The 14990-nt window shown below is 44.3% G+C and overlaps 1 protein-coding gene across 1 annotated transcript; it reads left to right on the top strand.

Annotated features, from left to right (window-relative positions):
- Window positions 1-7728: 7728 nt before the first annotated feature.
- On the top strand, window positions 7729-9335 carry LOC123429817 (ethylene-responsive transcription factor ERN1). The gene has a single exon (XM_045113802.1). It carries the CDS (start codon window positions 8032-8034, stop codon window positions 8935-8937), a length of 906 nt encoding a protein of 301 aa, XP_044969737.1. The 5' UTR covers window positions 7729-8031; the 3' UTR covers window positions 8938-9335.
- The last annotated feature ends 5655 nt before the right edge of the window (window positions 9336-14990 follow it).

Below are 14990 nucleotides of genomic sequence, written 5' to 3' on the forward strand. Positions count from 1 at the left end.
GCTTACCTGCACAGCCACAAGTCATTATGGGCTCTGGCTTGGTTGGACAACGCGGCGAATCTGGACAGGCGGTGCTAGCAGATGTAGACGAACGGTAGGAATGGATGGGCACCGACAGGGATTCAGAGGGACCCGTTGAAAGACCATGTTTTGATCATCCGGTCTTCAAACACCTTGAAGTGCGAGGACATACTCGGAGGCGATCAAATCTTGTGGGGAACATGTGCAAAACTCTGCAGAGTACTCAAACCTAATCGATTAGCCGTGTCCACGGTCATGGACAACTTGAGCCAAAGGAACTGAAGTTATCTGGATTTCTCAACACCATTAAATATATTTGATGAGGGTAATTATTGACAACTCGGGTACGAGAATTGGTTGGCGGAACCATCTCGTTAACAACCAACAATGTAGTAACATTTTGCTTTTAGCCCTCTCTTGATGTAGGAGAAAACTTGCTTTTCGCTAAAAACTTATAGCCCCACCTGCCATATATGCATATAGTATAGATGATTACTTTTCACCCCTCTCCTATGTGACTTGCCGGCATATTCAATATGCTGACCTACATGGTTGCAACGTCGTATGTTGCAGATATTTTTCTTCGACGAGTAAGAGTACGATTCAGGGTTACGGTCTACACTCAACTTGCCGTTGGTGTTTATTGGGACTCCACTCCCTTGACTGCTTCCGCTGAGATATTTAAGGTATATATCAGTTTTACGCTATTTACATGTGATTGCACTTTGATATATACATTGACGTACTGTGTGTGCCAGCATACTGATCCAGGGATGGCACAGAAAACACAGAGGCTTGACTCGTCTTGAGTCGGGTCGCTACAATCTTGCTCGATCCTCTTTGGATGCCCCTCCGGATAAGGGGGGTCCTGGCTATGTGTAGCCCCTCGGGTCTTTATACCGTATGCATGTGTATCAACTTGTTTGGCATTGTTAGCAAGCAAATCTTTTTGCACATTAGAAATTTGTTCAAGCTGAGTCTGAACCATATGAAAATGCTTAACAAGACCTTTAACATCATTAACAGTTCTACTTAAAACATCAAGCAAACTTTTGATAGCAAGGGAATTATCATGCAATTGGCTTTGAATCTGCTCATTAAAGTGATTTTGCTTGACAATGAAATTATCAAGCTCGTCTAAATATTGATCAGGAGGATTACCATGAGGGACATCACTTGCATTGAATTCTAAAAGAGAGTGTACCTCTACCATAGGTGGGTGAGTGGTAGGCTCACATAATTCCTTAATAGGAGGTAGATTCTTCACATCTTCAACTTTTATACCTCTCTCTTCCATAGACTTCTTGGCTTCTTGCATAACTTCTGGGCTCAAGAAAAGCATACCTCTCTTCTTGGGTGATGGAGGTGGTTCAGGAACGGACCAATCATCATGATTCTTAGCTATCTTGCCCATTAATTCTTCGGCATCGTCCGGTGTTCTTTTCCTGAAAACACAACCAGCACAACTATCCACATGGGTTCTAGATTCATCGGTTAGACCAGCATAAAATATATCAAGCAATTCATTCTTAGGGATTCCATGTACCGGTCTAGCCTTAAGCAAAGTGCAATACCTCCCCCGAGCTTTAGGGAGGTGCTCATCCTGCAATTGTTTAAAGTTATAAATTCTTTGTAAAGCAGCATGTTGCTTATGAGCAGGAAAATATTTAGCAACAAAAGATTGAGCTAAATTTTGAGGACTCTTAATGGAACCACATGGTAGTGCATCATACCATGCTTTAGCATCTTCCTTCAAAGATAAAGGAAGTAGCTTAGTAACAGAATAATTTATTTTCTTGTCCTCTGTAGTGAATAAGCCACCCAACTCGGTGAGTTTGGTAAGGTGTGCAATAGCATCGTCATCTTCTCTGCCATAAAAAGGGTCAGCTTCAACTGTGGATATAAGTGAAAGATCGAGAGAGAAATCAAAATCAGCATCCTCAATGCAAATAGGACATGAAGCAAACTTAGGATCAGGAGTAAACTTGTTCTTCATAGAATGATTTTCAAGCAGCTTCTTAACAGAAGCAGGGTCATAGTCAGCACACTCTGTAAGTTCCCTGCATAAATCATCATCAAGTTCAATATAATCATCATCAAGAATTCGTTCCTTGAGACCACTCAAGTTTGGGTAACCAAAAGATCTACCAATGGGGTATCGTGTAACAGGAAGTTCAGTTCCAGACTGTTTAGCAGCCTTAGCAGTCTGAGACTCCATAAAATAACCAAGTAAACCAGGCTCATTAATAGTAGTAGAAGCATCATCAAAAGTATCAGGCATAGTAACAGACTCGGTAGAAGCAGCATGTGATGGTGGTGAAGCAAACTTACTCATAACGGAAGGTGAATCAAGCGTAGTGCTAGTGCTAAGAACCGTACCTTTTCTCGTAGTGGATGGTAAAATGGGAACCTTGGGATCTCCTTTCTTACCCATAGTGAATAAATCGCAGCAAGAAAAATAACTCCAAGTAGACTTGTAAATAAATCTATGCTCCCCGGCAACGGCGCCAAAAAAAGGTCTTGATAACCCACAAGTGTAGGGGATCGCAACAGTCTTCGCGGGTAAGTTAACCCAATTTATTGATTCGACACAAGGGGAGCCAAAGAATATTTATAAGATTTAACAGTTGAGTTGTCAATTCAACCGCACCTGAAAGATACTTGCTTGGCAACGAAATATTAGTAGCAACGGTGATATGGAGGTGATGGTGGCAACGGAAATAATAGTGGCAATGCAACGAAAGTAAAGCTACTTGTGACCATTACGATTAAAACATTGTAGGCTAAGGAGATGGATGGTTGGTCATGGATGATAGATATCATGTATTTAACTTGGGGCAAGGCACATAGAAAAGTAATGATCATCTAGGCATATATCAAACATTAGGCATGTATCCCTAGGTAGTCGTGCGTGCTTGCAATAAGAACTTCCACAACATCTTTTGTCCTACCATCCCACTATCAACGGGGCCAAAAGGAACTTATGGAGATTAAGTTGCTCCTGTCAAAGAACACCATAACAAAGGATTAACAATCAATGGATACATGGAATCCTCAAACTATAGCCCATCCCCTTTGGTGTCCCAAGCTGTCACCATTGGGATCGCCGGTTCCGGACTATAATAGGTGCATACTACTCATAGATAGGATCTAGAACACACATATATTCATGAAAACATAAGGTATTCAGATCTGAAATCATGGCACTCGGGCCCAAAGTGACAAGCATTAAGAGTAACAAGTACTAGCAAAGATGATAAACACCATAGTAGATGATAGGCAACATGCTCCCAACAATCCGACGAACTATTACATGATCAAACTCATCCAATCTCTCACATTCCTTCACCTACAGCAGGGAATTACTCACACATGATGGGAGAAGCCATGGAAGGATGATGGAGTGGTGATGGTGATGACGATGGCGACGGTTTCCCCTCACCGGAGGCCAAAACAGCCTCCGGATTAGCTCTCTCGAAGAAGAACCGAGGGTGGCGGCGGCTCCGCATCGAGAACTTGCAAAACGACTTCTCTTCTGGAATTTCCTTGTCACGGGTAAAAATAGGAGCCAAAGTAGGGCACCAGAGGGGGTGGGCACCACCCAGGCGGCCTCCCGGCGCGGCCAGGGGGCAGGTCGAGCCAGCTGGTCGCCTGGGGGGCCTATGGCTCCCCTCTAGCCCATCTTCTGGCCCATGGTCCCTCCGGGTGCATGGATTTTCTCTATTTTTCATGGGAATTTTCCGAGACGTCTAAATATCCATTTTCCTGCACACAAGAAAACAATACAGACAGCTCTGCTGAAAACAGCGTCAATCCGGGTTAGTTTCGTTCAAATCATGCAAGAATGAGGCCAAAACAATAGCAAAGGTGTTTGGAAAGGTCGATACATTTGAGACTTATCAACTCCCCCAAGCGTAGCATATTACTTGTCCTCGGGAAATTGAGTTTAACGAACTGAACGCGACAAATAAAACTTTGGCAAACTCTTTTGCTTCTTCAGATGTATATAAGCATGCACTACGAACAAGTCCCACGAGTATTGCAGTAATGCTATAAAAACAATACACGAAGCAATCCTTCGATCATGTGAAGAGTTTCAAACAACTGAGAAAGAATAATATGTAACTGAAAATCATAACGAGATCACAATGCACATGATTTGGATATACTAGAGTGGTATCTCGCTAGCCCGCATGAGTGAAGCAAAACATAAATGCAAACGCTCCTTCGGAGTATTAAAGGAGACTAGAAATAAATATTTCAGAATAAGCAATATCACAATCATGCAGAAGACAATGCGGTGCTTTGGGACAATGCACATTACACTGAGAATGACAATTATGCTCTCTATAGTTGGTGCTTTTTATATCACAATCATGGAGATGACTCAACAGAAAAGTAAAATAGATAGACCATTCGCAGAGGAAAGCATTGATTTGGAGAGGTGCCAGAGCTTGAGCTTTAAAACAGAGATAAATTTAAATTTTGGTCGGTATGCCATATCTTTGCATAGTTCGTCGAGTTTCATCATAAGATGCGTGATTGAGATACTCACATGCAACTGCAAAATGATTTGATTGAGCATATTATGAATTCGTGTCGATAATCAGTAGATGTATCGACAACCTTTTCTTTTAAATGTATCTACTGTGAGATATTTTTGTAATTCTTGAACTATGCAATATTTTATATTGAACATCTATTAATATAGAAATAAATTTTATTTTATGTAATTTTATCAAAGCAATCAAAAAATAACCTCAAGCGTGCCGGGCGGACGAAAAATGAGTAGGCGCGTTGGACGCACGACCGACCCATTTACAAAAAAGGACGGACGAGCCGACACAAACGAACAAAACACGGATAAAACGTGTGTCCGTTTAGATCGTGCGGTTGAAGTTGCTCTTATAAGCCATTGCAGATGTTTTCCTGCTAGAACATGGAGCACGAAAAAAATTATGAAAGGCGATGACAGCTTGTGTGATCATGCATAATATGATCGTAGAGGATGAGTGTCGAGAACATCTTTGTGATCAAGGGTTGAGTTTCAGAATGACAATATTGTGCCTCAGCACGGAGGAGATGCAACGTTTGCACAATTCGTCGAGTTTCGTCATAAGATGCGTGATTGGAATACTCATATGCAGCTGTAAAATGATTTGGTTGAGCATATGTGGATTCATGTAGTAGATGTTTCGATAACCTTTTCTTTTAAATGTATCGACTATGAAATGTTTTTGTAATTCTTGAACTATGCAATGTTTTGTATTGAACATCTATTAATCTATAAATAAATTTTATTTTATGTAATATTTCTCAAAACGATAAAAAGTGAGTGCAAGCCTGCCGCGCGGATGAAAAATGGATCGACGGTTAGGTGCATGACCGATCCATTTAAAAAAAGACGAACGAACCGACTCAAACAAACAAAACGCAGACAAAGCATGCATCCGTTTAGATCGCGCGGTTAGAGTTGCTCTTATGAGCCATTGGAGATGTTTTCCTTACTGATGCACCATGATAGACAGTTTGGGGGAGCCTGCCGCGTGACAAGTGTATGATGTTCCACATGTCTCCAAGGAGACGCCATCATCCAAAAACAGAACCAGCCACGGACACGCCCACCTCATCCAGTCGAGAGGAAAGACCTAGCAGATGGCGAAGATGTCAAGCCACTCCGATGCATAAAACAAAAGCCAGGCGGCGCGGTTGCTGAAAAGTTGTTTTTCAGCCGCTTGTACAGACGCCCGCCACTATCATCATTGCCTCGAAGCCCGCCAAATGGCAGGCTCTCGACCCGGTCTCTGGAGCGTTTTGACTAGTACATAACCACGGATTAAGGACGAACCGGTCTAATCAGCGGCCCGAAAGTTTACGGTTAGGCTGGCTGACGCATGCATGCTGGTGAAGACCTACTAGTAGTAAATCGCCAGGAGATGTAGACCCCTTGACTCTTCCATCCTGGCTAATTAAGGTGGGAACATGTTGTGATGGCAGTCACATTAGGCATCTTGCTTGCTTAATTAGTTGCCGGCTTGTTGAGTCAGTACTCAGTAGTCGGTGCCATGTTGGTGAGGAACCGGTAAAATCCCTATGAGGGTTAGACCCCTTGACTCAATTAGTCATGTGGGAGGATGTTCTTGGTAAAGATTGCCATGGATTATTTTTTACTTGTTTGTATTCATGTACAGACTTTACTGAAGAAAGTGGGAAATGACATACATTCTACTCCCTCCATAAAAAAATATACTCCCTCCGTTCCTAAATATAAGTCTTTAAGATATTTTACTAGGAGTCTACATACGAAGCAAAATGAATGAATCTACAATCTAAAATATGTCTATATACATCCGTATGTAGTCCATTAGTGAAAATTCTAAAAAGACTTATATTTATAAACGGAGTGAGTAAGAGGGTATTTCTTTCTTTATGGAGGGAGTACTGTCTAAACTCCAAGTGAAATGAAATTACTCGCTGTGGTACAATTAGTATTAAACTAATTTGAGTATTGGGGTCAATTATTTAAATATAAAGGGCAAGTACACGTACCATTAACCGAACAAGTATTTTAAGAACCAAAATTCACAGAAAATACAAGAGGTCGTTTATAGTGGTGGTGCACTAACTTTGTCTTGAAAGGTGTGGTCATACACCGCGGCCACCAATCTCTCAACCTAGTGATTCCACAACAAGAGGACGTGACTAAAATGGACGTGGCTAAGGTCTTGTTTGAAACCATTCAGATTATATAATTCAATTTGTATAATCTATTATGTCTTCAAACAGGACAAATCATAATATAGATTATAAAAAACTAGATGAACAGATTATTAAAAACTCATAATCTATTTTATCCCAGCTAAAATTAGATTATGGATTGCTAATGATCCATTACTATTGTAAAGTTGAAGATAATTACATTTCTACCACCGCCACCCTCCTCTTTAGAAAAAAACAAAGATCAGACAGGTCATTAAGCAATGTAAAATCTGGATTACAGTTTATATAATTTAGCCTCCAAGCATGTCCACCTAAATTATTTTTATAAACCAGATTATATAATCTATCTTCGTAATCCAGACTATCATAATCTATTATTGTTCCAAACAGAACCTAAGTCTAAGTCGCTTGAAAAAAAAACATTGAGTCAGTCGATTTGTTATGAGCCGTCGGATGCAAGATGAATGGCCAGATCGATTTCTTAAGCTTCCCGCCCTCTTGTTCATCCCCGAAACCTTCCCATGTACCACCGGCCCAATCGCATGCCTCCGTCGCCCGCGGCCGATGATGCGCCATCCTCGCTGCAACGGCCTTCACATTCATCGCCGCCTACCGTCGTGCACATGTGGTCTTGGCCATCCCTTTAAATTGGCGACCACAAGTTCTTTTGGATGAGCCCGCACCCGTCAATCTTCGGACTCACCTCCGCCGTCTCATTGCCGGCTGAGGCTCGTTCCTGTCCAAGGCCTTGCCGGCGTCTCCGGTCCTCGCTTTGCTCGAACTGGCGCCGTCGTCTATAGCCTCGGCGCTCCACGCGACATTCCCCCTAAAAAAAGATTGATCCTTCCCGCAAAAATAAAATAAAATACAACTGATCCAAATTTGAATCCATGCGAGTGACGTGCAGCTAAACTGAAGTAAAATACAGAAAGAGAAACCACTGCATTTGCTACTTTCCTTGCTGACAATATATGGAACAAACCAAACCGAAGAGACAAACAAACATGACATCCCAAGGCAGAGTAGAGTAACATAATAACATACATATGCCACGATCAATAACTCCACTTTGACCATGATTGACTGACCAGCCCTGAAAGTAACCCCACACGAGAGGGCAGGATCACTGCCCATACATTCCTCCTACTCCTATCTGAAAATTTCAAACCGTTCCCAAAGCCCCTATAAATCCTCCCATTTGCCAAGCAACCAGGGCAAACACTCTGCAGACAGACACCTGTCTCCTGTCCTCCTCTCACACCTCCTCCAACTTCCACTTAAGCCAGAGACATGGAGCTCCACTTCCAGGTGCAGCCGGCGGTGCTCCAGCTGCAGGACTACTGTTACTACTACCAGCATCAGCAGCAGGAGGCCGCCGCCGTGCAGGCCAAGCCCACCAAGCCGCGGGGCCGGAAGAAGGGCAGCACCAGCCACAGCAAGTTCGTCGGCGTCCGGCAGCGCCCGTCGGGCCGCTGGGTGGCCGAGATCAAGGACACCACGCAGAAGATCCGCATGTGGCTCGGCACCTTCGAGACCGCCGACGCCGCCGCGCGCGCCTACGACGAGGCCGCCCGCCTCCTCCGCGGCGCCGAGGCGCGCACCAACTTCGCCCCGCGCATCTCCCCGGACTGCCCGCTCGCCGTCCGCATCCGGGGCCTCCTCCACCACAAGAAGCTCAAGAAGGCCAGGCTGCCCGCCGCCTCCGCCAACATCCCCGGCCCCTCCTCCACGCCGGCCGCTCCCGCCACATACGCCCCAAGCAACAGCAACAGCAATAGCAATAGCAACAGCAACAGCAATAGCATGGATGGTGGCGCTTGTGGGGGCGCCAGCAGCAGTAGCAGCAGCAGCGCGGTCAGCTGCGACGGCGCCATGAAGCAAGGCGGCGGGGAGGTGTACAGGCCGGACTTTGCCCCCGTCGCCGGTGCCGAGGAGCTGGAGTCTTGGATGTTCGAGTCGTCGTTCGGCCAGTTCCCGGCGCTGGACGGGTTCGCCGCCGTCGATGCCTGCACGCTACCAGCCGCGTCTCCGGAGGAGACCAGCGCGTCCGGGATGGTGGAGTTCGAGCGGATGAAGGTTGAGCGGCGGATCTCGGCGTCCCTGTACGCCATGAACGGCCTGCAGGAGTACTTCGACAAGGTGTTCGAGGCGTCCGCCGGCGACCCGCTGTGGGATCTCTCGCCGCTCTGCCAGTAGCCTGGCTTCTTCGCTCTTCACCCCGTCGTCGTTCTTGCTCTTTTGCCTCCTGGGTGTTGGGGGAAATGGCCCCGGATGTATGTGTGTATGCATGTCAACTTGGTTTTTGGTGTCGCCAGGCAGTGCAGTGTAAAGAGGAAGGGGGTAGTGTTCTAGATTTCAAATATGTTCTCCATTCGATGCATTTTTGTGTGCAAAATGCTCCAAATTTGTCGTGTGGTTTAGCAGACCACTCTGAATTTCATGACGTAGCTAGTTCAGCCATGGTGTAGTTTCAGTTCTCGAGATTTGTTCAGCCATGGTGTAGTTTCAGTTCTCGAGATTTGTTCAGCCATGGTGTAGTTTCAGTTCTCGAGATTTGTTCAGCCATAGATGAGAGAACGGCATGTTTTGCTACAGTTTTCTGCTAGTGTCAATGTGGTTGTCCATCAGATGGCTGTGTTGCTTGCCGGAAACCTCGAGCAATGGCTCGTTGCTGCAATGGATGACGAATCCTCGTGTTGTCGGTGTCTGATCAAATGAGGCGAGCTGAAATACCGCAAGATTTCCTTCCTGCATTTGCCATTCATCAATCAGTTAGTTGAAATTGTAAAGGTTTTGAATAGAAAATTAACAAGCAATCGCCTGTTCATTGGTTCTTGGTTCCATATGGTTGGCTAACGATGTTAACCACTGGCTGAACCCCCCAACCTCCAATGGTCTGTCACATCCACAGAGCCACTAGCATTAGTATGGAAGGGAAAACGAGCACGCCCGTCCAAAACCCAACTTATCGGAGTCACTGGTTCAGTAACAGCTGGAGGGCGTTGAGCTCCACAACAGCAAAAATACTGTCAGTTTCCACTCTCAGCATTGCTGCTACTGACACAAACAAACACACATATCAGGACAAGAAGAAAGTAATTTAAGTTCGGTAGGTGGCAGCGTAGTCCGTTGCGGCAACAATTCACTAGCAATTCTTCCTTAGATAATGGAACAAGCCACACTCAACTCCGGGGCAAGTTCAGTGCACTCCGGAACGAGGGCAGCAGCTGCGGTTGAGTGAGAGAGTGGTGCTGTGTGCTCAGCTAACTTGTAAGTACGTAATCTGTAGAATTATAAGCTTGATCATGTTCTGAGTTGGAAGCGATGGCGTTGGGAGGTCGAGATAGATGGGCAGTGCTTTATTCGCTTGACAAGTCAGAGGGCAACGTGACAAAGGAACAGCTGCTCTCTAACTACCGCAAGCTGGTGCTGCGGTGTCAGCTAATTTTGGGTCTTGTGTATAAAAATTGGCGCAGGAAATGGCTGGATTCCCAGCAAGTTTCCCTCCCTTTTTACGGCCCAATAAGTGATCTGGGATAATATGTATCGCCCATAGCACCAGTTACCGGTGAATCGCTCACTAGCTCATGACTTCGGCCAACACGGGGAGCAATTTTAGGATGGATTCGGAGGGCGTGGCACTCCTAAAATGAACCAGCCTCGGCAGACACAACACACGTTATTTTCCTTTTTTAAGTTTTGGTCATATTTCAAAATATGAAAAATACATATACCTCAGAAAATTAATGTATTTGACTTTTCATTTCGAAAATAATAACGCGGTGTAAAACTTTGGTCATCCAATTTTAAATGTTCACCCGTTTAAAACAATGTTTGTGAAATTTTATAAAACAATTTCACAATTAAAAATGTTTGCATTTAAAAACAAAATCACCGTACCATCCAACAAAGTGCTCGTAACATAAAACATGCTCACGCGTTTTGAAAAAACTGTTAGTGTAAATTCTAAAAAATGCTTCGTAACACTAAATTTTTTAGTATAGATTTAAAAAAATGATTCGTACCACTAAAGTGACAACTAAAAAATGATCACAAGTTTCAAAATATGTCTGTGATATTTGAAAACATGTTAGTATGATGTAAAACAATATCCATGTAACATACAAAATGTTTCATACCATTCAAAAAAATGTTCGATATGTATCAAAAATGTCTAATATGTATTAATAAAAAAAATCTTTAAAAAGCATTTGATAAAATGTGCAACGAGTATTTAAAAAATGTTCAACGTGTATTAATTTTTTTTGCACGAGAATACAAAAAATGTACAACATTTAGTGATTTGGGGATGACCGCGCTCGGCGGATGAGACCTTTTTTTTAAACGCAGTCCCTTAGGGCCCGATCCAATAAAAAAAGGTCGAAGGGAGTTGCCCGGTTAATAAACGAAAAACCGGGCTAAAACCGTTATAACGCGTCCGCCAAAACAGGCACATAGGGCGACCTGGCAAGCTACGCAAGAACGCACACACGCCGTCAGGGGGATGAGCTCCGTCGAGGTTGCAATCCGGCGTCATCGTCATCACACCTCCGCAAGGGCGACTCCGACTTCACAATCGACGACCATCGATGTAGCCTCTACCGCAGACGAGCGCAGAGGCCTGCGTCGGACAACGCCAAACAGTCCACCACAAGCGCGAGCGACCATGCAGCTTTGATCCGTCGACGAGCATTGTAGGATAAGTAGTGATGAATCTGCGCCGAGCCAGCGTCAAAACCGACCATCCGTCTCACATCATCGTCACCACAAAGCTCCTCCTCAAACAGCTTCGACTTCAGAAGACAAGAGAAGCACGACGACCCCTCGAACATGCCGAATGAGACCGACTACCAGAACTCAGCAGCAATTCCTACTCCTCTTGAAGCGTCCATCGTTGCCACAGAAGAATCCGCGCAGATCATCCACATTGTTGGACGGGCCCAACCGACCGCAATGCCACGAGCGTCCAGCCCATGAAGCATGCAAACGAGATCGAAAGCTCTTCAAGACGACGCACCCAAGGAGGAAGCGACGATCCCGACGCCGTCGTCCAACCCAACTGGGCCTAAGGTTTTCATCCGAAGAACTGGATCCGAGGGTGTGCAGGAAGGGAACTCCTCAACGGTGCCTCCAAGGAGGTGAGAAGGCATCCACAGACGCCGCTGATACGTCTCCAACGTATTTATAATTTTTTATGGTTTCATGCTATTATCTTGTCAAACTTTGGATGTTTTGTATGCCTTTTATATATTTTTTGGGACTAACTTATTAACTCAGTGCCAAGTGTCAGTTCCTGTTTTTCCATGTTTTTTACCCCTTTTAGAGGAGGATTTTGAACGGAGTCCAAACGGAATGAAACTGCCAAAAAGATTTTTTTCCGGAACAGAAAAAGACCGGAGAGCCGGAGAATCAGGGCAGGGGATCCCCAGGGACCCCACAAGCCTCATGGAGCGGCCAGGGGGGAGGCCGCGGCCCCTGGCTGGTGGGCTCCCTGAGGCACCTTTGCCCTAGGTTTTGCGCCTATATATTCCCTAAAAATCCCAAAAAAATCAGGAGATCATCGAAAGTACTTTTCCGCCGCCGCAAGCTTCGGTCTCCGCAGGATCCCATCTGGGGCACGTTCTGGTGCCCTGTCGGAGGGGGGATTCGGATACGGAGGGCTTCTTCATCAACACCATGACCTCTCCGATGATGCGTGAGTAGTTCACCATAGACCTACAGATCCATAGCTAGTAACTAGATGGCTTCTTCTCTCTCTTGGATCTTCAATACAAAGTTCTCCATGATCTTCATGGAGATCTATCCGATGTAATCTTCTTTTGTGGTGTGTTTGTCGAGATCCGATGAATTGTGGATTTATGATCAGATTATCTATGAATCTTATTTGAGTTTCTTCTGATCTCTCGTATGCATGATTTCATATCCTTGTAATTCTCTTCGAGTTGTGGGTTTTGTCTGGCCAACTAGATCTATGATTCTTGCAATGGGAGAAGTGCTTGGTTTTGGGTTCATACCGTGCGGTGACCTCACCAAGTGACAGAAGGGGTAGCGAGGCACACATCGTGTTGTTGCCATCAAGGGTAAAAAGATGGGTTTTTCATCATTGATTTGAGATTATCTCTCTACATCATGTCATCTTTCTTAAGGCGTTACTCTGTTCGTCATGAACTCAATACACTAGATGCATGCTGGATAGCGGTCGATGTGTGGAGTAATAGAAGTATATGCGGAAAGTATCGGTCTACTTGTCTCGGACGTGATGCCTATATGTATGATCATTGCCTTAGATATCGTCATGACTATGCGCGGTTCTATCAATTGCTCGACAGTAATTTGTTCACCCACCGTAATACTTGCTATTTTGAGAGAAGCCTCTAGTGAACACTATGGCCCCCAGGGTCTACTCCACACCATATTTTCAGCCTTACACTTTTTACTTCGTTGCACTTTCCGCCTTCAGATCTCACTTTGCAAACAATCTTGAAGGGATTGACAGCCCCTTTATAGCGTTGGGTGCAAGCTCTTCTGTGTTTGCGCAGGTACTCTGGACTTGACGAGATTCTCCTACTGGAGTGATACCTTGGTTCTCAAACTGAGGGAAATACTTACTGCTCCTGTGCTGCATCACCCTTTCCTCTTCAAGGGAAGAACCAACGCAAGCCCAAGAGACGACAGAAGGATCTCTGGCACCACTGCCGGGGAAGAACTTTTGTTGCCGTAGCAAAAGAATTTCTGGCGCCGTTGCCGGGGAGGATCAAGTCAAGAACTCATCCAAGTAAGTGTCGCAAACTCATCTCTTGCATTTACTTTGTTTGCCAGTTGCCTCTCGTTTTCCTCTCCCCCACTTCACAATTTGTCTTTTTCGTTTGCCTTTTTCGTTCGCCTTTTCATTCGCCCTTTTTCTCGCTTGCTCTTTGTTCGCTTGTGTGCTTGCTTGCTTGCTGAAGTCACCATGAATGAAAACCCAAACTTTGTGACTTCTCGAATACTAATAATAATGATTTTATTAGTACTCTGATTGCTCCTGCCACTAGTGCAGAGTCATACGAATTCAATGCCGCTTTGCTGAATCTTGTTATGAAAGAGAAATTCTCTGGCCTTCCTAGTGAAGATGCCGCATCCCATCTCAATACCTTCATTGAGCTTTGCGATATGCAAAAGAAGAAAGATGTGGACAATGATGTGATTAAATTGAAGCTTTTTTCCTTTCTCGTTGCGAGATCGCGCAAAAACTTGGTTTTCTTCTTTGCCCAAAAATAGTATCGATTCTTGAGATAAGTGCAAAGATGCTTATATATCCAAGTATTTTCCGCCGGCTAAGATTATCTCTCTCCGTAATTATATCATGAATTTTAAGCAACTTGATCATGAACATGTTGCACAATCTTGGGAGAGAATGAAATTGATGATTAGAAATTGTCTCACTCATGGCTTGAGTCTTTGGATGATTATACAAATCTTTTATGCAGGCTTGAATTTCGCTTCTAGAAATATCCTGGACTCCGCCTCAGGTTGAATGTTCATGGAAATCACGTTAGGGGAGGCCACAAAGCTCCTAGACAATATCATGACGAACTACTCTCGGTGGCACACTGAAAGGTCACCTACTAGTAAGAAGGTACACGCTATAGAAGAAATTAACTCGTTGAGTGCTAAGATGGATGAGTTAATGAATTTGGTTGCCAGTAGAAGTGATCCTTTAGATCCTAATGATATGCCCTTGTATTCTTTGATTGAGAGTAGCAACGCTAGCTTGGACGTTAATTTTGTTGGTAGGAATAATTTTGGCAACAACAATGCTTTTAGAGGAAACTATGTTCCTAGGCCTTTTCCTAGTAACTCCTCTAACAACTTTGGCAACTCCTACAACAATATTCATGGAAATTATAATAGATTACCCTCTGATCTAGAGAGTAATATCAAAGAGTTTATGAACTCGCAAAAAAATTTCAATGCGTCCATAGAGGAAAAGCTACTCAAAATTGACGATTTGGCTAAAAGCGTTGATAGAATGTCTGGTGATATTGATGCTTTGAAAGTTAGATGTGCTCCTCCCAAGATCAATATGGATGAAACTTTGAAAGCTATGTGTGTTTCCATGATTGAGAGCAAAGAACGAACCACCCAAATTCGTGCTAGACATGAATGGCTTAAAAAGGCGTGTTCTCGTGATAAGAATCACGAAGATCTTAAAGTGCTTGGTGTGACTCCCATTGAATCTTTTGTTTTCTTGTGTCAAACCTAATGAT

The sequence above is a fragment of the Hordeum vulgare genome, chromosome 2H, assembly GCF_904849725.1.
Source record: "Hordeum vulgare subsp. vulgare chromosome 2H, MorexV3_pseudomolecules_assembly, whole genome shotgun sequence".
NCBI classification, from domain to species: Eukaryota; Viridiplantae; Streptophyta; class Magnoliopsida; order Poales; family Poaceae; genus Hordeum; species Hordeum vulgare.

Coding starts and splice junctions, on each gene's coding strand:
- LOC123429817 (XM_045113802.1), top strand. CDS start 8,032: ATGGAGCTCCACTTCCAGGTGCAGCCGGCGGTGCTCCAGCTGCAGGAC.